General features: G+C 35.1%; 1 protein-coding gene across 2 annotated transcripts; it reads left to right on the forward strand.

Moving 5' to 3' along the window:
* On the forward strand, positions 1–26672 carry LOC137393538 (dol-P-Man:Man(7)GlcNAc(2)-PP-Dol alpha-1,6-mannosyltransferase-like). 2 transcript variants are annotated; one of them, XM_068080131.1, is made up of 10 exons: positions 1–15; positions 507–670; positions 3834–3960; positions 6703–6876; positions 9043–9237; positions 10319–10422; positions 13869–14095; positions 18367–18536; positions 23744–23819; positions 26266–26672. In XM_068080131.1, exons 2-10 carry the CDS (start codon positions 521–523, stop codon positions 26498–26500), a joined length of 1458 nt encoding a protein of 485 aa, XP_067936232.1. In that variant the 5' UTR covers positions 1–15; positions 507–520; the 3' UTR covers positions 26501–26672. The 2 variants fall into 2 exon arrangements, with proteins under 2 accessions (XP_067936232.1, XP_067936231.1); XM_068080130.1 differs by lacking the exon at positions 1–15 and adding an exon at positions 38–130.
* Positions 26673–26862: the final 190 nt, after the last annotated feature.

Genomic DNA, 26862 nt, shown 5'->3' on the forward strand with positions numbered 1-26862 from the left:
AGACGTGATCTGCAGGTAACCTCGTGTTTCTGCTTGAGTTTGTGTAAACTTATTCAACGATCTCTGGCTTCGTATAGTCTGTTTTTATGTTATTTTTCTATACTTGTAGTGGAATATTCCATATGACTAGGTCAGTCTGTAGAACAGAAACAGCGCTCATTAAACATTAGTTCATTCAGCATGTTTTGGAACAAATTGATGACATACCATAAAGCATTTACGGTAGCCATCTTTGGCTGATTATACTTCAATTGTATGTCTTAAGTTTTGTCGCTTATGGCCCTCTATTGCGACAACAGCGTATTGTTATTTTGAAATTGGATATACAAAATTAGTTTATGGCTAGCTTAACAATCGTTGCAAGGTTTTGTTTGTTAACTTGACACCACTTGGAGAAATTACAATTTAAAGTTGGAACTTTTCACTCACTAATTTAGTCATTTGTTAATCAATTATGCAGCTTGGTTCAGCTTTTCAGAACGTACAGTTTGTTCTGTTGTTCGCAGCTTCTAGTGTTACTATGCTTCCCGGGGCGGTGTTGGCCAGCTGGCTGCTGTGTGTCAGCACATCAACACTCTATCTCTATTTCTGTCCCTTCACCAAGGTTGAGGAGAGCTTCAATCTGCAGGCAGTGCATGACCATATATACTATGGATATAATCTTTCCCAGGTGTGTCTAAGAGACTATGGTTGAATGTCAGCTTACCACGTTATCTTATAACTATTTTCTGGATCCAATAGTTTGTAGATTTTTGTTAGCTCTCATATCTAAATACATGTACTTTAAAAACAATTTTATTATGCTCGGCTGATCTGTTTATATATTTTTAAAGTATTTTCGATCTCGCAGTAAGTCGTAATCCTACAGTATGTATTGAACTGTTCAAGGATCTATTAGAATAGAATTATAATTGCATTATAAATTTTAGAATACGTCTGATGGGCAGAAATTTTAGACATAAAACCCGTATCAACAAACCCGATACCCGTAAAACTCGAACGGAAGGGGATGAGTCTAAACTCGTTGGCCAAGAAGTACTCGTGCCCAGCACTAATATATAGATATACTGTGCAACCTCTATTTGAACACCATGGCGCTCTATTTTTCAACCTTTCCCTCATAGTGGTGGTCAAATAGAGGTGGTGATCAATTAGAGGTTTAATGGTATACAGTATGCGCTCCTACAACATAAATAATCCGTTTCAGGAACATTTACGTTAAAAAGATTGTACGTTATAAGAACAGTAAAATACATGTAAATTGCCTAATCTGTTCCAAGATCTTTCCAAACTCACCTCTTTGGGCATACAAAAAGAAAAACTTGACTTTTTTAATTTGTGGGCTGTACTGTAGCTGCAGCATTATTGGTTTTCACATACAGCTTTTCTCCTTTTTAGGATCAATCTCACTGGTTTTTATAGACCCTGATTGTGGTAATTCTACAATAAGTTGATGGGGAGCGCATATCTTCGACATGTATTCATTTACAACGATTTGCTTATTTATCTAAATAGCAATGTGTACTCTTGAAAGTAAAACTAATGACAAATATTTTACATGTCTACAAAAAAGCAAAACAACAAAGTATTTTACAAAAAAGCGGTACTACCTGTTCATCATCAACCTGTATCCAGAGGTCAAGGTTAGGATAAATGAGAACTTTTGATGATATTCTAATTTGTGGCATTCAGATTGGCAGGCCTACACTGTAACACCTGCACTAATCGAGCGCCTTTGTGTTTATGAACAGTACGCAGCTATCTTATTCTATGTTTTGTCGACACATCTGACGATCTATCACGACGGACTAGATTGTTGCGAAAGTTGTGTACGTATATAATATGTGGGTATAACGCTATACGCACGCCGTTTTTTTTCGCAATTGTGGCGAGATAGACTAACGTTCAAATCAAATTTGAGAACTTGTCTGATTTGGCACATTACATTATATGGAGTTTTTACGTAATAGGAAGCAAAAACTTCACATAATTTTTTTACGTTTTCTTGAATTTATGTATAGGAGGTATATGTTATAGGAGCATCTACTATATACAGTGAAACTCAGATAACTCGCCCTCGGATATCTCGAACACATGGTTACCTCGAATGGATTTGTTTGGTCCGTTCCCATGCAATGATAAATTGCTTTAAATAACTCAACCTTAACTTTGTTAACTCGAACAGTTTTTTTGCCCAACGGCTACCGAGACGGTTGTTATCGCTTTAGAATATCACTTTATTCCAAGCCATAGAGATAAACAACAACTTTTAGTAGTTCTTAGGCGTCATTATTACCACTATCGGCAAAATATTTCCGTTAACGACTTTTCTAAAGGTTTGCAAAAATCAAATTTTACCAAACTTCCGCTTGGGGATAGCCCTTCGCAAGCAAGGAGAAGCGAGGTAACCTTCAGATAAACTTTAAGAAAATCGGCAAAGCTGGTTTTTGTTAAAACGCTCAAAAGGAAAATGTTTTTTTTTTCTGCGAGTTTCAACCGCGATCAGGTTTTGCCCATTTTAATCTAAAAACGTCCTGGCAGTCACATCACCTAAAGCAAACAAACGAATCTCATGTAATAAAAGGAAAATATTTATACTTTCTGATCAAAATTGTTAAAACATTACATGAGAGGTCCCTTAACTTGCAACAAGCAATCAATGCTTTTGATTTATATATAGTTTGTATATGTACTGATAAATACAATAATACATGCACTTGTGACAGTGTTTTCATAACTTGAACGCTCTGATAACTCGAACACTTTCTCTCGGTCCCGTGAAGGTCGAGTTAGCCGAGTTTCACTGTATATATACATACATACACCCACACGGCTACATTCTCTTTCGCATGTTTTAAGGTTAACTGCCAATATTACCCATTCATATTGATTATTTGTTACTGAGTTTTTATACATAATTTAAATACATACAAGCCTTTAAGTTTTTAGGCTGAAGAACAAATTAAGGGAATTGCAATGCAATATATTGTTGTGAAGAAATGCTTCAACATTTGACGCAGTTCTGGAAGCAAATGTGCTTCATATGTGGAAGATTGACTGTATGTTTAATTCGGCTGTTGTCAGTCATCCCTAGTCATGGAGTAATTGTCATCATAAACATGGAGTAGCACCCCTTCAAATACTGTTATGCTTCTCCTCTAAATAGACTGCTAAAAAGTATAATTTTTGATTTGCAGATTTATTGAGTTTCTACTAGAAATATAAACATTCAACTCATATACACGTATTTAACTTAAAATAAGCAAATGAAAATGTATGTGGTGTTATCATATCTGTACATATTGTTATCTTATCCATTAGAAAATGAAATGTAAAGAATTTAGCCAAAATTAATTTCCACACCACTCAAAGTTGGCAGTTTTTAATATATTTGGTAATGTTCGAGAGAATATTAATTAATAAGAGTTTTTAATGCTCTTCGCCTGTCAAAAAGAAAATGTCAAGAATTTCGCCGATATAATCATTCAAAAACATATTTTATAGCTGTTTGGTTTACATTTTTGAGATCAGCACAAAATGGGAATTAATCTAATCCTCATTTATGGCTATTGACTAAATTCCCAGTGAGTAACAAGGTCTTAAATGGGAATTTTAGTTTCCCAACTAGGGGTTTTTTAGGGGTCCAGTTTTTTTCGCACACCGCGGTAGTTTTTGTTGAACCAAGCCTCATACAGTACTTTTTTGTAATGCTACAATGATCTGGTAGTAATTCGCACAGAGTTGCTGTGAAGACACATCGCCGAACCTATGCTGCTACCAAAGCTGTCTTTAGACTGAGTCATTAACCTGGCTTGGCTGTCTTTTATTTGTAGTTTGACCATATAGAGTTTCCCGGGCCTTTGCCAAGGACCTTTATTGGAAGCTTAATTGTGGGCTATACCAGTATGCCTATTTCTCTTCTCTTTGCCCACATCCCCAAGCTCTATACACAGTATGCTGGTAAGTTGGTTTAATTTTTAAAAAGGATTACTAACCGCCTTCCTTATGAATGGCCGCTGTCAGCCGTGTGAGCGCTGCTATTGCTGCTGTTAGCAGTGATTGACTTGCTCTGTATGTGGTTGATCGGGAAAGAATTGTAATTATATCCTCAGGCGTGGTAACTCACAGGTGTCACGTTGTACTTGTCAAGTTTAGATTAAAAGTAACCCACGTATCTCTTGTTTATTAGTCATCAATATTGTGTAGTTTGATTACGCCTGTACTTGCCTTAGAAGTGAACTCTCACCTGCTGCTTATTGTAAGCTGAAGAACTCAGTCAGTTGATATTGATATTCCTGCATTAGGACAAACTATAAAGGTGTTTTGGATGATTATTTTACCATGGCCGCAGAAATATATATATATGCTATGCAGGAGGAGTGTCTTACAGTTTTATTCGTATAATTGACTTGTATAGCTGCACACTAGCATATCTCCTTGTGCTGTATTTTTAGTGATGACTTGTATAGCTGTACACTAGTGTATCTCTTTGGGCTGTATTCTTAGTGATGACTTGTATAGCTGCACACTAGCATATCTCCTTGTGTTGTATTCTTAGTGATGACTTGTATAGCTGTACACTAGCATATCTCCTTGTGCTGTATTCTTAGTGATGACTTGTATAGCTGTACACTAGTGTATCTTTTTGGGCTGTATTCTTAGTGATGACTTGTATAGCTGCACACTAGCATATCTCCTTGTGTTATATTCTTAGTGATGACTTGTATAGCTGTACACTAGCATAATTCCTTGTGCTGTATTCTTAGTGATGACTTGTATAGCTGCACCCTAGCATATCTCCTTGTGTTGTATTCTTAGTGATGACTTGTATAGCTGTACACTAGCATATCTCCTTGTGTTGTATTCTTAGTGATGTCTTGTGTATCTGTACACTAGCATATCTTTTAAGCTGCATAGTGTTGTTGTCTCTGTATTTGTTATAATATTTGGCATTTGTAAATGTTTCCTGCATCCAAAAAATGGTAAATGTTTGATGATTTTCCCACAGTCATAACTTAACCCTTTGGCAGGGGAAACAACCAAAATGTCGTTTACCGGTTGCGTGGGGAAACGACATTTATGTCGATTTCGGTAGACGTTTATAAAGCTGTCGCCTAGTAACGTTAAACAAAGGATATGAACACTAGTAAGTTTCAAATATCATCGACAAGATATCGGTCGATGATTTACAATATGAAACGATTATCTGAGAAGCGTTGCTTTGTGCTAAAAGCTAAACAAATCTCGCCTCCTTGGAAAAGAATAAAAGTTGGAAAAACCAGTCAACGTAGGCTCGACTTTCAAAACGGTAAAATAAAAGATTATTTGATCCTGCGATCGTTAGTGATTTTTTGTCTGATCAGAATAAAAATAATTCAAATGATAGAAGTGATGTAAACTTTTTGGACTTTTAATATACTGTACTTGGAATATACAGAGAAAACAATCGTTATGGTGGCTCACATGGCTACGTTATAGCGTTTGACTCTACTGGAAAAAATTGCTTCCAAGCATTTCATACAGGGACAATTGCACATGGTTGTATTTTTTTTTAGTACTAGATATGTGAATGCATGTATATATACAAAAAATTTTGTTCATAGAAATAAATTTAAGATTTGAGCTATGTATGTTCATAAAATATCGATTTTATTGAATCTTCGAAAATAAATTACACCAGTTTCGATTGTTTTTGGGGGGCTTTAACCCGGCCAAATAGTTGAGGCTTCGTGTTGGATGTCCCACATGGTTGTACATTAAATTGTAGATCGCAAGCTTGAGTAATCTGTTCCTTGGACAGATAATTTTCAAAACTATTTCATAACGGCCAGTAGATTTTACTAATTGCAAGCCACAGCGAATATGATGTGCAATAGTTTTTCTTATCATGGGAGGCAGCATATTATTGCTAGCTCATATTATAATTGAATAAGATTATATTTTAACTGGTGAAACAGATAATCAAACACTAGAGCGCAGTTTTGTCCTTTCATAAAATGTATTAACCGTGCAGCTGTATTCTCTGATTATGTTTTCTAGTGGAACTGTGTGCCAATCATTATTTGCATGCTTTTCAAGTGTAACATCCAGAAGTTCAATAGCTACATGAGTAGGCCCCGATGAGCTGCAATAAATATATTAACTCTGTTAAATTTAGTGCGTGTTTCTAAAGCTTCTCCGTTAGACCTATAGTAATAAACCCCACTTTTTATATTGTGCGCGTTTGTAAACGCTATGCGTTTCTAAATTTTATTGGACGATTTCATCTAAACTTTATATGCATATAGGCTGTACCTTCCTATAAAATGCTAAAAATCTTTGGGTTCACAACTTGTTTCCTAAAACCAGTCTCACAAACACTCACCTGTGGACTATATTATTGAAAATGAAAAACCCAAGCATCGTCGGTGCTTACTATTAGTATATATTAACCAAAGAAGGTAATAAGTTTATTTCTGCTTGTTAAACATTGCTAACGTGTGATGTATTGGTATTGTTACAAGTAAGAGTTGTCCTCTCATGTTTGTATCTTCATTAAGAGTAGACAACTCTTGTTTGTACTAATACCACTACAACAACGTATGTATAATTGATATGGAAGTGTTGCGTCTTATCTTCCATTGTCTACATTTCCAGTTTTATATGCATCGTGTGGGTCTTGTTTTGTTTTGAATTACTTTTATTTCCTTTTGTTTCATGCAGCGCGGCTGATGCTGATGATGTTGGTTATGCTCTCTTACCTGCATTTCCTTTCTTCCGTTAAGAAGCTCTATGGCTCGGCGGTTGCTGTTTGGAGTTGCCTTCTCTTGTCTTCTCAGTTTCATTTCCTTTTTTATGCCTCACGAACACTCCCCAACACCTTTGCATTAATATTTGGTAAGTTTCAGCCTGACGAAGTACTGCCCAGCTACTAACTGAACAGTTACTAATTAAAGGATGTTTCCACGAAACACATTGAGATGAGAGTTTGTTCCCATGATTGGTACATAGCTTAGTTTAAAAACATAGAACTGGTTCTTTTCCGCTGAAGTGAATGAAACACAGGTAATTGGGTTGTTATGCTAAAGCGTAGCCACACAGGATGCTGTTACAGACCTACAACTCACTACTATCAAGTTATAACACTAGCTACTAGCAATATATTCTGCACTTCAGCTAATGCATTTATGACATTATGGCAATCTATATATATCTCAAAGTTGTTCATATGTCTGCGTCCAGCTATAGCTATTAAAATCTTTGAATTAATATTGTCCTCGTTCTGATGGATTTGAACCCACGGTGATTGTTACCATATGTTTGAAATCCAGACGCTCTACCACTGAGCCATAGAAGATGTAATGATGCACGTAATGATGCACGTTGTTATCATATTCAATATACCGTAACCACACACTAATTATTTTAGCAATGCGCCCACACGTTACGATGCCCCTGTTAAAAAATTTTCTTGTCAGGTCCTATTACTATATGTGGGGTAGAGGCCAATTCTTCTCATGCGGATATTTATGGGAAGAGCTTCGACATTCTTTCTTCGTTCGGGCAGACAAACATAGTAAAGCATCTCCTTTTTACATTTGCACCGATATCGAGAGGCACCAGTATCGTCGTATTCAAAGTTTTGATGGATAGCTTCTGATGGAATTGTTATTATTAATTCAACGTATTCAGAATTTTTATTTTGTTTTCTCAGTTCGTATTAATTGTATTATTACCGGATCATCTTTTATTGTAATTGTAGCAAGACCGACTTAATTTAGCTATTACTTGCTAATTATTTCACATTTATATGTTTATGTTTATATCTTAACCCTTTTTATAATTGTTTTAGTTTTCTTATAATTTATTTGATCTGCATAAAACTTTTTCTTCATGGTATTAAGTTTCAAAGTTACAGTTGTTTGACAAATTTTTAAACCTTTACAGTTGTTTTTGTTTTCTCAATTATTTGAATAATTGAAAATAGTTATGTAGTTGAGTTGAAATAAATTGAAAATTATTTCAACTACACAACACACTTCTCTCATGATATGTAATTTGAAAGTTAGAATGGCAAATGTTGTTATATGTTAAATACAAATCAATTTTCTGTGCCAAGACCTTTTTATTACCTGGGCAATGGCGGGTAGTACAGCTAGTATATACATATAATGTATGTATTTGTTATCTTATGGTTTATATGAAATTATATAAAATCTAACTCTCTTTTTGCTCGCAGAATTGAAACTTATTTCGGACACTCATAAACATTTTGACATACTTTACAATTAGGAGCCTTAAATTATCCTTATTTACCTTAAAGGTTGACTTGCAACAAAATTCATATTACAGTTATTTAGTATCAAAAGATTCACCATGTCTTAATCTGCTGTGCTGTAGGTGCAAAATATGTGAAAATGTGATTACAAGCTCTTGAAAGCTCAAAAACGAACAGTTATTCAACAAAATTCAACAGTGAAAAGTTGATGATTACAAAGGTATAATAGTGTTTAGGGGATGTTCAGGTGTTTGTTCAGTTCAAAGAAACTTGCTGAAGGAAATAATGACACTTGTACGAACAAATGGTGCACTTGCAGTCGCACTAACTCTAACACGTATCTGGTATTTGTTCATTTACTCCATCAAATCATTCCCACTCGCCTTAGTCAGCGCACGATACGTATCTAGCTATTATCGTAACCCAAGTTCGTGTGACTTACTCTCTACAATAAGGGATTCTTATATTGAGATTTGAGATAGTGGAACTGCTAAAATAAACTTGATTTTATTGATGCACCAGAATTAATGTTGATTTTAGCTATGGCAGCACAGTGTTAAGTATCTACATGTATGTTACCACTTTTAGTCACTTATAGAGATTTTGTGCGAAATTGACATAATGATAGATGTAAAGATGCCGGAAAAGATTGTAACAACTTTTTGCCTTAATAGCTCTAAATCGCTCACTCTTAGCTCTGCGATTTACTTTTGTAGCTCTGCTGCTTTCTGGCAATACTTCTACTCTACTGACAGCTCTTACAGTTGTATTGTTTTCTTTTGTAGCCCTACTAGCAGTGAGCTGTTGGCTTCGCAGCTGGCACCGGGGATTCGTTTTCTCCGCTGGTTTCGCTATCATTGTTTTCCGTTGTGAACTGCTCCTTCTTTTTGGACTCATGTTGCTTATCTCTCTTATTTACGGTCGTTTGAATGTTTGGAGGCTACTATTTTGGATAGTTGCTGCCGGCAGCATCAGTCTCGGTAAGGCTTAAGCCATGTTTTAATGTTTGCTAATTTTACACATGGATGATTTGCGCACTCAATTTCTAATTTGTTCACTTGGTTATAATTTGAGATGATTGTTTTTAAATGAATTGAACTCTGTTTAGTTATCTGACAGTGAGTTGATTTTGATTAATGTGTTATTTTATTGTAACTGTTCAGTGTCAACCAGACTGTCTGGAATTTATTTTATAAATTTTTGTGTTTCCGCTGGTGAGATTTGCTCACTCACTGATAGCTTTCTTGATAAGTGTCTATATTTTACGAGACTGATTTATGGCTAAATGTTGACATCTCGGAGATAAACTTACACCAAATTTTAATTGATTTTATCAGAAAGTATCGGTAGGTTTCTATCATTTGCGATTGTTTTTTGATGTTTGAGTTGGTGCGACTGCTAGAATGTTTCAAGATTAAAATCGATAAAACTTGATCACGTTTAGAGCGCTCAGGTCAAGTGAAACTTTGATTATGACGTCTATATTAGCAAAGCGACCGACAAAACGGAGACACATAACGCTGCAATTTGAACCCATTAGTTGACGTCATAAGTATCGTAACGATAATAACTAGTGATGTCATTTCACTCGTATTTTTCTTCTGAGCTGTTTAACTGCGATCAAGTTTTGTCGATTTTAATCTTGAAACATTCTGGCAATCACCTCAAACATGAAAAACAATCACAAATGATAGAAAAATCCGATACTTTCTGATAAAATCTGTTAAAATTTTGTGTAAGTTCATCTTTAAGCATACAAGTAATTATTTTAACTATATGAGGTCACATCGGAAGCTAAATCACACATATTTCCTCCGCAAATACCGATAGCTTGAATTTCTTAATTTTAGTGTGGGAAAAACATAGCTTCTACTTTATATATGGCGAATTGCTTCCAGACATGCACCATGCTAAGTGACACTGTTGGTAATATGTTTAGATGCATTTGGTATGCTTCTCCATTTGCATCAACAGTGTTAGGAGTTGTCGCCCCATAATTTAATCAATTCTATTGACATTTAGCGATAGTGTTCTCTGACTGCCAGATTTTGGTGTTTGCAGGCAGTACATTGCTCATAGACTCCTACTATTGGCAGCAGTTGGTGTGGCCTGAGGCTTGGGCCTTCTACTTCAATGCAGTGCTAAACAAAAGCTCTGAGTGGGGTGTATCCTTTTAACATAGCATGGGAGTTGTCTGCTTCTGTTGCACATCAGTGTCATGTATCAGGAATAGTGACTATTGAAGGGATTGATGCATAAATCGTTATTATAAAAAACATGTGAGTCAGTTGTTGATGCACGCAGATCTATATGTAGTTAACAAGATCACACAACTCTATTTATTCTAGTGCTGGGCATGAGTACATGTAGGCCAACGAGTTTAGACTCGTCCCCTTCTGTGAGCTTTTTGAGTATCAGGTAGATGGTAGTGCTTAGCACGAGTACTTCTTGGCTAACGGGTTTTTCAGGTATCAGGTTTGTTGATACGAGTTTTATGTTTAAAATTTCCAAACGTCAGACATATTTTAAAATTTACAATACAATTATAATTCTATTCAATTTATTTATTGTTTTTTACTATTTTCTAATGACCGATATTCATGCTCGCAGCCTGAGCCCTTTGAAGTTTGAACCCCAACTGTCGGTTTTCAGGCATTTCGTAGGGTGTGTCAGAATCTCTATCGGCCGAATTCCGGCATTCACATGGCTTTATTTGCAAAAGCCGTTTCTAAGTAACAGTGTAAACCAATCATATTGATTTTTGCACAAGATATTAGACTAGACATTTCACTTCCATTTGTAACAGTTTTCAAATATCTTTACCTACTTCGTTTTAATAACAAATTTTATTTTAATGATATCGCGAAAAAATCGACACAACTCGTTTGTTGGTAGGTCATAAATGATTGTGATTCAAATAAAGCATTTTATAGTACTAATTATAATTTTCCAGTATATTTTGAGTCATAAAATAATGATGAACATGTGCTCAATAGATATGGTGCTATTGTAAATGTTTTTACGAGTTTCTTAAAATCGTACAAACTTTCATAGTTTTAGTCCGAATAATGAAGTACTGTTTTTTTCTGTTTAATGACATGTGCTGTGGGTTGCCTGACTTTTTTTTTACTAGTGTTTTACCAAATATCATTGTATCATGAGCGCGCGCGTATATGATATATATGTATATATATGTATATGAATGTATATAATAAAAGTTTTAAAACTTCAGATCGTTGAACAGATTGCCCAGGGTTACTGACGCGCATTGACAACGAAGGCCAGGGTTCAAAAGGTTAATAGGCGGGTTATCAAACAGTGTTTAGAACACAGGGCGCAATAGATCGAGTTTTTGTCCACTCTACTCGGCGATCCATGTACTAAAACCCGAACTCGCAAGTCAAAACCTGAACCCGCAAGATCGGAATACAGACACTCCCCAACTTACGAACGAGTTACATTCCGAACGATTGTTCATAAGGTGCATTCGTTCATAAGTTGCTTCAGTGCTATATTTTGTATTATAATTTATGTTTAAGGCCTATATAAGTATATTGAAGGCTTATATACGTATGTTTAAGGCTTGTATAAGTAACCTGTATTGGTTTGTACTGAAAAAAACATTTAATAAAATGGAGAGAATACGTACAGTACTGTACTATGTATTTTATATCATGTAATGGTCTTGATGGAGATGGGCTGATCCTCGAGCCAAATGGTGAGAAGTTTCTCCATCTCTTCTATGACTTTCCCTCTTTTTTTGCTAATGGTCGTCGATTGCATAGGCACTGCACCTTTCACGTGTTCCATTATACGATCTTTCTGTTTATAAATAGTACCGACGATCGAACGATTCAAGTTGTATGCTCGTGCAACGCTCACCATTTTCTCACCCGCATCAAGCTTCTTTTATATTGACACTTTCGTTTCAAATGAAATGGCTTGCCTCTTTTTTGCACTACCACTCTCACTAGAAGCCTTTCGCTTTTCACCAACCATATTGAATAATGGATGCCCGAGATATTTAATGATAAAAATATAAAACGTTTTTTGCGCACTGGAGATACGTTCACGCACTTATGCACTGCAACGAACTGGGCAGAGGAAGGTGGATGCTGGATGGTGCTTCCGAGTAGCGCTTTTTTCCGCCGCTAATACCGACAACAAGCGTCTTTATCAGCGGCGGACATACGTGCAGACATGTTCGTATGTATCGTTGTTCGTAACTCGAATGTTTGTAAGTAGGGGAGTGTCTGTACTCAAAATCTCTATTACCCAAGACTCGAGAGATTACCCGTGCCCAGCACTAATTTATATCATTGTATGGTTCACTCAATAAAGTCTAAAAGTTGGTAAAAACTGTCTAAAAGTTGGTAGTCGTAATCGATTGAAGGATTAATGGCTTTTATTTCCTTCAGCTGCTAAAAAGCATCGATCAAGCAGTTGCATCTGATCCTTTTTTACTTGTAAAAATGGTCGATCTTTATATTTAATAGCCATGCCTTCCATAAAAGGAAAGGGTCCATTTTCCTTTCTCTTGGTAAATCTTCAATTTTAATGTTCTCTGGTTGGTGTTAACATTGCTGGAATATTTTATAAGTGCTGTACATATTAAAAATTAGTACCGTAATAGTATGTTAACCTTAGTAACTTTAGTTACCTACAGTAACTTTATTGTATTTAGCGGTTATGATCTGCAATAAAATATAACATTACATGTAATGTACCGTAAGGAGTTCTTACCTTCAAGACAGATGTACGTATAACAAACTTTGAATTCACGTCAAATAAGTTTAGCTTACAAAACACACACACTTAAAGCTGAGCTTTAGTATGTATTTTCAACTATTTTACTGAATTAACTTTTTATCACTAAAATTTTATTACTTAAATTTTATTACTTATCAGTTTCTGTCTTCGCTTTCATTGTAACTTTTAGCGAACCTGTTTAAAACATTTTTCAACCTAATTTGGAAAGAAAACCTGAGCAAGGCTGTTTTCGTAATGAAGCGGATTTTTGTTAGCAGGTATATGGAAGTTGTCTGACCACTAGACCTTAGGTGGGTAGGGATTGCAGCTCCAACTTTGCTACTGTTTCAAAGGGAAATACATGTATTACCGTTTTACACGAAAATTACTGAATGCAGAAAAATCGGTCATCGTGTCTCTTTTAGGCGTTGTGAAATATTTTTTAGCCAACAGCATTTTGGCGTCTTTTTTATTTTGACATACGTATGAACACACTGATTGCCAACTTTGAACATGGGCGAAAATATTGTTGAATTCGTATGGTAAAAAAAGATTCGCAAGGTGAGGTGAAAAATCATCACGTTCCACTTCGTGAGGTAAAAAATCATATATCAGGGTAATCGTATTTTGAGGGTGCGCTGTATAATATGTATTTATATATATAAATATTAATATATTGATATAAAATAATAATATTATTGTAATAAATATTAATATATGCTATATATTTATAACTTATATCATCAGCTGTTAGGGTGAATATTAAACTTTCAGCCTGAATGCTTGTTAACTATTCAACATTCAACAACTATTGATGTCTTGCTTCACTCGTGTGCTGTTTGACCTCTTGACCTGCAGTTAGACATCTCCTTTCTTTTGGTACTTCTACTCAGCATTGCCGAGGGCAATGGGTATGAGTCTGGCGATCGTCCCCCTTGGTATGGTGTTGGATAGGAGATGTCTCGTCATGGCAGCTCCTTCTTTTGGCTTCCTGTTTCTCTACTCCTTCCTCCCTCACAAGGAACTTCGGTTCATTCTTTATGTTGTGCCTGTGCTCAATGTGGCAGCCGCTCGTGCTTGTTCCGTAGTGTGAGTCCTTTTCTTCTGATCTTCAACCAAGTTAGCATCGCTATGGTTACCATCTTACATACTAGGAGCATAAGAATTGGTACATCTTGCCTTTATTAGGGTGTTTTTAGTTTCTCTATGCCTATTCACGTTTGGATTGTAATCGTGCACCCTTAAAAATCTTTACAGGAAATATGATAGTTTTTGCCTTGATTTGGGTACACGATGATGCAGAGTAACCGAGTTGACTCGATTGACAAGTAGATAGGTGCATCTGTGATGATGCAAAGGTCAGGTTCTGAGATTTTTGTAAATAATTTAATGTTTTAGACTGCACCAACAAAACCCGTGCCTGGTAACAAATTTATTTTTTTATGCTAAAGTTTGTTGGATATGTCCCAAGGTCTTTGATAGAATAATTACCTGTTGGCCACGTATCACTGAAAGTGGCATGTCGAAAATAACTTCAAGTTTATTGTTACGCGTCAAACTGAATAAATGCTAATCGCTTACCATGTTCTTCAGTACATTTATTTTTGGTTATTTTGCCGTACGTTGTCCCCTTGGGTACATGCCAGGAATTCAGAAGTATCCTAAAAGTGAGTGCATCTTCATCCATTCATAGCCTGGCTTTGAATTTGAATTATTGTATAATATAAAACTAGATGGATAAAGGCTCTTAATTTCTTTCTACTAGGATGACTAAACATAATAGATTTTGTATGACAATGGTGATGATGGTGTTCACACGAAAAACAGTTTAAATATATAGATATATAGAGAAAGATATTCTTGTTTGTAACAGCTGTATGAAAGCTGCTATAAGACTAAATTGGTTTTAAGCTATGCGACCCTCCCTAAGCTTAGATTAATCACTCGAATATGATGTTCTCAAAGCATCCTGTTTCTCTAAATTGTAGTAAAAGAGCTCAAGCTGAAAGTTGAAAAGGAAAAAAGAAAATACAACATATTAAAGTAATAATAAGTAGTCAAGTTAACTTACACTTGCTCGTGTCTGAGTTGAAAGAGCTGAAGTGGTGCTTCTATATAACCACCTCTACTGCTGTATAAGCGAGCTCGCACTCGGTTTGAGTAACAATACAGTAATAATGAATTAATAGAGTTACAATAAAAACTTATCATAATTTTTTACTTTTCGCCACTCTGTAATACATTTAGTTATTGTTATATATAATTATTTGTAGTGCTTATTTTGGAGTTATCGGTCATTGGGCTAAAAGTTGATGAATTACAGTGTCTTTATAGGAGTACTTGCTGTACTACCCGGCGTTGCCCGGAGCCCGGATAATAAAAAGTCTTTGGACAGAACATTTATTAGTGTTGAACATATAACAACATCTGTCATTCTAACTCTCAAACTACATATAAGCAAAGTGTTTTGTGTAGTTGAAATAAATTAAGAGAGAAAATAAAAACAGTGTGAAGGTTTTCAAACTTTGTCGAATAACTAACTTTCAAGTTTCACAACTTGAAAGAAGTGTTTCGTTGAAATAAATTGGGAGGAAAAATAAAAATGTAAAGGTGTTTAAATGTAAATGGGAAATAATTAGCAAGTAATGGCTAAATATAGTCTGTTTTGCTACGATTACCATGAAAAATTATTTGGTTTACAATTATATAATTTTAGTTTGTTTCATTGGTGGCATGCAAAAATTAGCATGCCAATTTTTGTATGCTAGTGTTGGCATGCAAAAATATCATAGGCTATAGGCGTGCTTAGCCTATGATCTATCAAATAATCTATTAAAATCATCATCAAAAAGTAGTAACAGAACAATATGTTAACCTTAGCAACCATAGGTACCTACAATGACTTTAGTTTATTTTGTGGTTATGATTTGCAAGATAATATAACATTACAGTGTACTACACGGAGAGTTCTTACCTTCAAGACAGACGTGTAACATAAACGCTGAAGCTAACTTAAATGATTTTAGCTTACTAAACACATACTTTAAGGATGTTTCTGTATGTATTTTAGTAAACCCCAAACTTTGAACTAAAATTTTATCGCTCATCTGTTTGTGAATCTGTTTTTGCCTAAAATTCAATAAAATGTTGTCATTTTTCCGTTTGCTTATCGGTTTTTACCATAACGGATAACGCTGAACTCGCCATGGCGAGCAATGTATATCTCTTCGGATCGTTTGACACATTGCCCAGAGTTACTAACACGCAATGACAAATAAGGCCAGTGTTCAAAGGGTTAACAGGCAGGTTATTAAACAGTGTTTAGAGAGCAGGGCGCAATAGACTGAGTTTTTGTCCACTCTACTCGACGGATCCGTGTAACAAAACCCGAACTGAGGTCAAAACCCGAAACCGCAAGACCGAAATGCTCAAAATCTCTATTACCCGAAACTCGAAAAAAGATAAACCCGCGAATCCAACGAGTTTTATTACCTGTGCACAGCACTACTGTATATAGATGTGAACTAGCCTTGAGAATACAAAACCAACTCTTGCTTGAGTTTTTTGTATGGGATTGTACTGTTTCTTTAGTAGTAGTAGTAGTAGTAGTAATGCCCAGTCAGTAGCTCATGAATGTCAAGGTCAAAATGGAAGCAAATCAAAACTTGGTTTAATGAAATTAAAATGTCATCTCATTTTAATAATTTCTACTCGGTGTTCCTAACTGTGATTTACATACAATTTCGCTGCTATTGTCCTGCCAGTGTTAACTCTAGCATATATTGGTATTAGCTGGCCTCATGGCATATGAAAAGGTATTTTAAGCTTTTGTAAATCAAGGCTATTGGTCCATTCAGTGTACTCAGCAACTCATTTACTTAAAATAAACCGGTATTCATGTAATCAAGTGTTGGTCGATTCTAGAGTTGAATGATTCATGTATTCTTCTGTTCGTGCAATGCATTTGTTGTGCCCAAATGATTAATGACTCCTATTAGCGCGATTACATTCATATAACACTATAACAAAATATCTGCTGCTCATCTGCGTGTGTTCAGTAATTACTAAGGTGATGTTGGCGGTTTGCCAAGTCTTGTGTAGTCAAGTTGTTTCTAACGCGGACCGAGTGTCACTTGTATGCCATACTAACTAGGAGATTAAGTTCATATCTCGATGTCACATTGTTGTCACTCATCGGGGTTCAATATGGTGTACAGAGATTAAGGAAAGCACAGCAGGAGTTATAAATTAGAAAAATATAAAAGTAAAGAATTATTTTTTGTTACCGTCAAAGAGTAAAGAATTATGTTTTTGTCACCATCCGAAAGTAAATAATTATGTCTTTGTTACTATCCAAATATAATGAATTGTTTTGGTTACTGTGCGGAAATGAAGATTTGTTTTCGTTGCCATAAGAAAGTAAAGAATTATTTTTTCATTGTCATACGAAAGTAAATAATTGTTTCTGTTACCAAGCCAAGGTAAATAATTATGTTTTTGTTACTATATAAAATAAATAATTATGGTTTTGTTATTATATAAAAGTCAAGAAATATGTTTTTGTTAGCATTGTATTTTGTGGAGGTAGACGGATTGGCCTATAGCCAAACATTTTTAGGTTGTCAAAGTTTTCCTTCCTCCCTCAGGCAGTACTGTGTACAAACATATTTTGTGGCTGGAAAATGTAACATGGACATTCTTGCAGTAAATTCTTGCTAAAAGCTTTTGCTCTGCTTTAAGTACCAACCCATCATTTCAATCTTTTATATTAGAAGTTGTTTACTTACTTTTTTAGAAGTTACACTTCTCACAAGTTGTTCAGATAGTAAAAAGTAAATTTTGTACCCAATCAAATTGGTTTAAAGTTTAAACTAATTGATTTATGTCAATCTGTTGTTTGTTTTCTTAAAGCGTCCAAAATATTTATGTACAATTACAATCTCGATACTATCATTAATTATGCCATGAATTGGATGAAACTGGAACTTACTGCATCATTCCATTGATGAAGCTGACACTTGTCACACCTTGTCATTAGCGAAGCGGCTCTGCGCTATACCTACTAGCTGGAAATTGATATTTTTTACCCCATTTTTCATTGCGAACCTAGCACCGCATTATGTCATCAATAAAACTGATGTTTGCTACATTTTGGTAGTTAAAAGCACATTTACGCTTCATTATCTCATTATTCAACCTAAACACCATACGTGCCTTCGGGGAAGCAAACAATTCCTACCTTGTGTCGCCGGCAAATCTTACGCGCGACACTCCGCATTATTGGTTAAGCTGGTACTTTCTATTGTAGAAATAAATGACGATCTTTTATTAGCATGTTATTTTAGCTTCAACTAATGCAGGTGGAACAACAAATACAAAAGTCTGCTGATGGGTTTGATGACATTAGCGGTGGTTGGACACTTGTTAGTCAATGTATTGATGACATCCTTTCTCCTCAAGTTGTCCTATCACAACTACCCAGGGGGCCGTGCTCTACAGTACCTTAACTCACTACCTAATCCAAACAAAGGTTTGATCTGTTTTTTCTTCCATTGATATCTCAGCTGTATAAAATGTACCCCATTTATTTTTTTAAGTTGTAGTCTAAAATATAATACAGGTTTTGTTCGACTTACGACCTATGCGACTGCTGTCGGACCTGACCAGCTTTACGACTTTAATTTTGTTTTTAAGGTGAATTTTCATAATTTTTTTGAGCACAATCAAACGCGGAAAATCCATAATTACCGTAAAATCTCTGTTTGAACGCTGCTTCTAATAGAATGCCACTTCTAATAGAATGCCACTTCTAATAGAACGCCACTTCTAATAGAACGCCACTGCAGTAGAAGCTCTTACAACGTTAATAATGCACCCTTTAAAGGTTGACTTGCAACAAAATTCACATTACAATTATTTGGTATCAAAAGATTCACCATGTTTTACTCTGTTGTGTGGTAAGTGTCACATATGTGGAAATGTGATTACAAGCTCTTGAAAGCTCAAAAACGAAAAGCCGCCGTAGATTGGAATCTCGTTATTTCGATGGCATAACCACGAAGTTTGGTTATTGTTTTGTCTTTACAGTTTTGTTTCAGCCTGGTCTAATCGGCAAGTCGTAATCTGATCATGTGACCCAATACTTCGCAAATAATTTCTGCAGCACTTTTCGATTATCACAGGTGACCAACAGGCTCGTCATGATTATTAGACAATGGTATGTACTCCTTCAAGCTAAGGCTAAAAATTTAAACAAATTTTTACGGTAAGTTATAAGATACCACAGCTAAAAGTGACAGCATTGCAATAACGATAAAACAGACGCGTAAGAACAATAGACATAGTTTTATTGAATGCGTGAAGTATATTTGTGAAAATCTTTCGACGAATGAGGTTGCAAGAAAGTGTAAACAGAAACAATCTTTTGCAACTACATCACATTTGAGCCGTTTTGGAAAGGGTATCCAAACTACGGCGGTCTCGTGTGGCTGCAATTTTCTGTTCGTTTTTGAGCTTTTAAGAGCTTGTAATCGCCTTTCCACATATTTTGCACCTACAACACAACAGAGTAAGACATGGTGAATCTTTTCATATCAAATAACTGTAATGTAAATTTTGTTGCAAGTCAACCTTTAAAATAACTGCGTTGAGAGAAAATTTATCGGAAACATGATGTCCCAAGTAACACAACCTGTTCCTTAATGTGCGCCAAAGTGAAGATGTCTGTGCAGTTCCATGTTGCCACCCACACACTATTTCAGAAGACTCCGATGTCACTGCTTATATGCTATTATGTACTGCGCACTAGCTTGGTGGTTTGCCTGCGCACTGACAATATTGCAAAGATTGACACTTGCAAATATCGTTCATTTTACTGAAAAGGCTTTATAATGACTCACCTTTGTGCCTATATGGAAACAAAGATCACGGATCGCAGTGTTTTCAGATTTGCGCAAAACTTTGCCACAATAAGTTTAGGAAGTTGGGTTATCATTGTGCCAAAAGCGAACTTGTTGCATGGTTTTTCTTTTACTCACGAAACAGCATAAAAGTGGTTTCATTTTTTTTTAATTTCCGGTCTATGATGAATGACAGAAATATTGTGAATAGCGACCTAAATGCATTTCCGCTAGTGAAATCTTTCAACACTGGATCAATGATATTTTTGGCTACTTCATTTTTAAGTTAGATAACGTGTCTGTGTTTTGGTCAAACTGCAAAAACAGTAGCTAGCATTTTTCTTTTGCAGCCAGTTTCACTAAACTACAAAAATATGAAACAATCCATTTGTTCTTCAAATGCATTGATTCTTGTGCGGAATTTCTTGCATCTTCTGAAAAAAACTTTGAATTGAAGTTATATGGCTGAAACTCTGCTTTAACAGCAAAAATACCGAGTGTGTGTCAGCAAAAATTGGTAGGCATGACTTAATAATACTCCAAAAAGCAATGAAATCTCTAAGGAAATGGTTGATATTTGCTATACAGTCAATAAACTGAGCTAATGCGCGTAGCTAAATTAGAGTTTGGGGTTATTGTTATTTTGATATATTGTTGTCAATTTTTGTAACAATTGATCGAGAATGGATTTTGTATATTTGGGAGAATTGAATTGATTCATCGCAATTAGGATAGGTAAAGATTTGTGATGTTTTGATGAGAATTGAAATGAGTTAAGTCTTTTGTCAACTTGTCAATCTTTTGCCTTATAAACATCTCTGCAAAATTCTGACGAGCTAGTCAAAAAATGCAGAGCCACCTTCTATTTAAACGCCATTTCTAATAAAATGTCACTATAGGAGAAGGGTTGAAAAATAGAGTGCCATGGCGTTCAAATAGAGGTTTTACGGTATTTTACATAGTTTGAGCATACAATAAGCTCTTCAAGTCTATGTGGTTGTCTATTGTCGAGAAGAATGTTCGCTACAGTAAACAAAAAACAAGACTGCTTTGAAATTAAATTGTATTCTCATTTTATATTGCATTTCCTATGATTTTATATTTAAAGGGTGATATAAATCTATATATATGAATCTCAGTGTTTGTATGTCCTCTGTCCAGTTATAGCGATAGTTTTTGCAACAAAAAAATCACCTTCGTACTGGATTTGATCTTGTGACATTCAAATCACAAGTCTACTAACTAGCGCGCAGAACTACAAGGCTAAGCCATTATAATTTTCATCGCTCTTACTGTATATCTTTTTTGCGATTGCACACGCCAAATGTGCACTTATAATTATTAATTCCCTCACCTTTACTTATTTGTGCTTTATTTTTGTGATTTTTTCAATTACCAATTTTTTTAATTTGTTATTTTCAATTGTGGTGTTTCAATTTCAAATGAGCTCATATTTCCAGTTTCTGTAAATCTGTAAAAGCTAAATGATTTTCATGAGAACAATTGTATTATCTGGAGTAAGAATTGCTTCTATATTCTCCCTCCGTTCGGTCAGACAAAGTATCAGGCAACAAAAATCTGATATCTCATTACGTTTGTATCAGTATTGAGAGGTCCCAGTATCATTCCTCAAAGCATTAAATACAGTGAACTTCTGCTACAACAGTAACCTTTTTATACACACACTTTCATGTACTCATTGATTATTTGTTCTCTTAGTTTATTGAAACTGCACAAAACACTTTTCTCATGATATGAAGTTTAAAAGTTAGAATGGTACGTGTTTGTTCATGTTGAATAAAAACGAGTTTTCTGCGCAAAGACTTTTATATTACTCGGGCAACACCGGGTATTCACCTAGTAATATGATATTTAATGGTTCAACTTACGTCCAGACCGGCTTACGACCTGTCGATCAAAACGTGACACAGTCGTAGGTCGATGACAACCTTATAGTTATTCTTCAGTGTTAAATTAGTAAAGATACACTCTTATATAAGTGTCATCTGCTAGCTATTTAGTTTGTTATTCAAGTTGTTAGAATTCCTTTTGTCGTGCTCGCTGAGACCAAATATTTTTAATGGAAGATATTGATGTTAATTATGCTATAAAAACAATAGTGTTTGTTTCCTTGCAGCTAATCAATGAAAGAGTTATATTAACACTTTGGCTACTGCTATAGTTCTTATGTACCCCATTTGATTTCATCTGTTGGCTATTCTCCAGCTCTGAAACATGCAGGACTCATTACAAATCTCGTGCTATTCAAAACTGATGGCCAATAAGATTTGTATAATTTGACTTCAAATCTTGTATACTTTTAAAAATTGTTGTGAAGTTCGTGTCATGGCCGTTTTAGTCAGTTAGCTCTCTCCTCTCTTAGCTGTACTCAGTTAAATAAAAAATTGGCATAGCTGCCATTAGTTTAAATAAATCAGCTTTCTTGGGAAAAGCCAACACATCTAAATGTGCTGTAATGTTGTGATCTTTGTTGGAAGTTGGTGTCAAGGTTGTAAAAGACTGCTCACTTGTCTTTAAAAAAATCATGTTTGTGGTTTTATCATTTGATTCTTTTATTGTATCAAATATTTGCTCAGAGTGAAGAAATACTTGAAATTTCATAGCTTTTCATAAAGGAGAGCTCAGTGAAACTGTCAGAGTATGCTACTAATGAGTAATTTCCTTAGCAACGCTTGTTCCGCCTAGAAACAACATATTTTACTGGGAAGTTTTATAATTTGCTAGATTTTCACGGGCTTCCTATTTTATGAAGATAGCCTACGTGATTTTGTTGTTGTCTTTATACTTCTCAAATGTGATTTGAAACAATTTCATAAAGAAACAAACCTGTTGGTTTATATATGTAGTGATAAAACTGATGCAACTATTATTGGCTAAAGTACTTATTTGCAACGATCTCGATTCTATTTTATTTATTTCTAACATGAGCTATTTGCGTCCAAGATTGGCTTGTGTGCGACAATGACAACAAAGCTTCTCACGAACAACTAATTAAATATGGAGAAAGATATTCTTGTTTGTAACAGCTGTATGAAAACTAGCTGTTACAAACAAGAATATCTTTCCCCATATTTAATCAGTTGTTCGTGAGAAGCTTTGTTGTCATTGTCGCACACAAGCCAATCTTGGACGCAAATAGCTCATGTTAGAAATAAATAAAATAGAATCGAGATCGTTGCAATTATATCGTTGAAATATATTGTAAATTGAAACTGTTTATAAAACATTTTAGATAATTCTTTCAGTAGTTAAATCTGTTACAATTCTTTTTTCTATAGTTTAGTTTGTCAAAGACTTGAAGTATATTTACACTTAGTTGTTTTTATCGTTTATCTGAAACATTTCTGGAGCAAAATATAGCAGTGCAATTAGTCGCACAAATGCTATTGCAAAATATGATGACCCATATTAGATAATAACTATGTTAATGATACCTTGATAACAGTACTTGAAAATGCTACAAGGATGTCACCGGCTTCACACAACTGACCAATTCTCATAGGTCAAATTAGTTGTGGACACCGCGTATCATTCAGTAGCGTCAGCGTGTGTAGCCACACTAAATATCTACACATTATGGATGCATTTCATAGTGTCGTCAGACCTTTAGGGTAGGAAAGCTTCTGAAGCATTTATAGATATAGCATATATAAACGTTAACACGGATAAAGTTTATCTGAACTATTTCTGCACATATTCACCGCTTTGAGAATATCTCAACTTAAAATTCTCAAACAAGAGGATTAAGGGCTTGGCATTTGTAAGCAAATGATAACCTCTTTTGCTCTATGATTATGGAGTTTGCCTACTTTTTCAGAGCTCACTGTGCATATTGACATCTACGCTGCTCAAACGGGAGTATCAAGGTTTCTGCATGAGCATAAAGGCTGGAGGTCAGTGTGAAGTTATTGTTATGTTGTGAATATATGAAGTGTTCTGTTCTCGTCCTCATAGAATGTGTTTACTTTTGTTTACTGATTGAGAATTATCACTAGTTCAAACATGGCATAGGCATACCATCTTGATAAATGTTATTAGTGGATACGCTATAATAGTCCTCTTTACATTTACTAAAGCTCGATTTTATTTACTATTTACTTATTATTATTTACTAGAGTTTGGTTATTTATTCAATAACCATCTTATTCCAGCTCAAATGGTCTTTTCAAGCTAGTCAGCATATGGGTAAGGGAGATAACTCTATGAAAGGTTATTCCGCATATGACATGGGGGATAATCCTATGAAACATAAAAACTGCTAGCAATGTTAAAGTCAACAAAAAAATCTCAGAGAAACTTGCTTGTTTTTTCAACTAAATTTACCTCAAAATATATTGAAGAACGTCATTGCTAAGGTGATTGCAAGGCATTGCTAGGGATGTCATGGTGTTGCTGATTATATAGCCTTGGTTCCAGAATTTAGTTACGAGTTATCCAACCACCGTAACCGGTTCGGTAGACCAGTACTCTACCAGTTGATCACTCGGCGGTGTTGCTAAGTTTCAGGGTAATCCTTAGTATCATAAGGGCGATTTTCTGTAATTTGAACATATTCTCAGAGCACTCTAACTACTGCTTATAGCCTCATCTTTACAGCGCATTTGATACCATTCGCAATCCGGCATTATCCTAGGTGGGTTAACTAGATGGTGTGGGCACAAATGGTTAGGGTGGTTCACTCTTCTACTCCAGCTGGGAGAAGCCTGATAAGCAGTATGTGTATAGACTGTATGTATCTAGACTGTATGTGTATATACAGTAGGTGTACAAAGTATGTATATAGGCTGTATGTATACTGATACAGTTGTTGTGCTGCTGGATACAAACAAGGAGGCGTATAAACACTGATACTGCTGTAAAAATGTTGGATGTGTTTTAATGTGGTCTTCGGCTTTGAAACAAGTAAAAGCCTTCAATAATTTTAAAGTGTTTCAGGTTGTACTTATATTATGTGATTGCAGGAGCAGACAACTATATTGATTTAGAATATTTCAATCCACATGTCTGCTGGCAGCTGTATTGTTTTTGTTTCCTATATAATAGTTTAGTGTGTTAATTTGATATTATCAACTTCTAAGGCTCGTTGAAACGCTTCAGTTCTTTGACCAAGTCAAATTTCTTGTCACTATTTTTAAAGTCAGTCGAATATTTTTGTTACCTTCAATTATCAAATTTACTTTATCAAAATTATATTATATATTAATATTAATTTAATATCAACTTAAAATATAATTTAATATTATTAATTAATATTAAATTAATTATATGACTTAGTTACTCATCTAGAAAGATGAAAACAGTGAAGTTTTGCTATATTGATTCGCATGAACCAATACATAGGCAGCTGTAAACATACAAAAGAGGCGGCGCTTGAAAAGCTAAATTTATTTTCACATCATTCAGATGATGTAAAACTTTTTGCCTTTCAAAAGGTGCAACGCTTTAGTCAAGGTTGTCAGCGGTTACTTTTATCCAAAGCAGCATTACTAAGTACAGGTCATCGCTAGTAAGTGCAGCTATAAAGCAGCTGAGTTCAGACTTGACACGGTCTCTTTTATAAGTTTTGCAAAATTATTTTTTTGTATTTGATTAAATCTTGAGAAAGATTACAGTTTAAACTGAAGTTTGTATCAGTTACTTTTGAGACTGGCATATTTCTAGTGTTGTAAGTAGGGTTGATATTAAGCAGAGAATGCACACAGCTTTTAATCAGAATTGTGATTCAAGTAGATTATAACTATGTCTTTATTGGTAGTTTTCTCACTGTAAGAATGGAATTAATGAGTAACTTGAACAAGCTTTTAGTAAATTTTATCATGGAGTATCAGTATTTTTCTATCAGTAGCAATTGTTTTTGATGTTTGAGGTGATCCGACTACCAGCATGTTTCAAGATTAAAATCCACAAAACTTGATCGCGGTTAAAATGTTCTATTCGCAGTGTGATTATGACATCAATAGTAGTAAAGAGACTGACAAAATAGAGGCGCGTAATGCTGCAACTTCAACACAATAGCTGATATCAACTATTGCAACGATAACAACTAGTGATGTCATTTCGTATATATTTTTCTTTTGAGTGTTTTAAATGAAATCAGCTTTTATCAATTTTAATCTTGAAACATCCTGGCAACCAGATCACCTCAAACATCAAAAACCATTTCCCATAATTTTCATTGACCAGCTAAGGCTTTACAATGCTTCTTCAAAGATAACATCAAGTAAAAAACAAGTGAATACAACTTTTGTAACTAGTTTGACACAAACAACCAGATCAGATATTGCAGCTTTCTAATGTTGTTGAACTTTTTGGTTCTTTAGTAATTGTCCTCTCATACAGATATGATAAGTCCGAGGATATGGTCAAGGTGAAGAAAGAAATATCGTCATATGATTACCTCCTGATTGGAACTCCAGATGAGCCCGAAATTGACACTATTGTGCAGCAATACTCTCTTACCCATAATGCTGTGCACTCGGTGTTGTGCTACAAAAGCATACACTTAACGAAAGAGTATCCATTTATAGATGTTAACCTAGCTCCATGTATTTGGCTTTTTAAATTGCGGCACTGATACATTTATTTTTTATCTATTTACATGATAAGGACTTTTACTGTTTTAGACCAGTGTAAGACGTCTGGTTGCCCCACCTGTTGTAGTTAGTCACTGTTTGCTATGTCAATAGTAATGCAATAAATACCGAGTCTCTCCAACCAAACACTGTTGCTCAGGCGTTCCCTTAATTTCATCCACATCGCATTAGTTCGTCGTGTCGCCCTGTCGACGTTGTCTCGACTAATATTTGCATAGTTTCTAAGTTACGGGCCGATCTGATCAAGATAGGGGTTACTTATCCTTTGCGATTGCGCAACGTAATTGCCATTCCGATGAAACATTTTGTTGTACAAGTTGTCAAGATTAGAGATAAAAGGGAA

This window comes from Watersipora subatra, chromosome 4 (genome assembly GCF_963576615.1).
Source record: "Watersipora subatra chromosome 4, tzWatSuba1.1, whole genome shotgun sequence".
Lineage (NCBI taxonomy): Eukaryota > Metazoa > Bryozoa > Gymnolaemata > Cheilostomatida > Watersiporidae > Watersipora > Watersipora subatra.

Excerpts from the sequence above, each read along its gene's own strand:
- LOC137393538 (XM_068080131.1), top strand. The coding sequence starts at position 521 with ATGCTTCCCGGGGCGGTGTTGGCCAGCTGGCTGCTGTGTGTCAGCACA. Across the intron at positions 14,096-18,366 it reads GCTCGTGCTTGTTCCGTAGT|GTGGAACAACAAATACAAAA; the intron begins GTGAGTCCTTTT and ends CAACTAATGCAG. Across the intron at positions 18,537-23,743 it reads ACTACCTAATCCAAACAAAG|AGCTCACTGTGCATATTGAC; the intron begins GTTTGATCTGTT and ends CTACTTTTTCAG.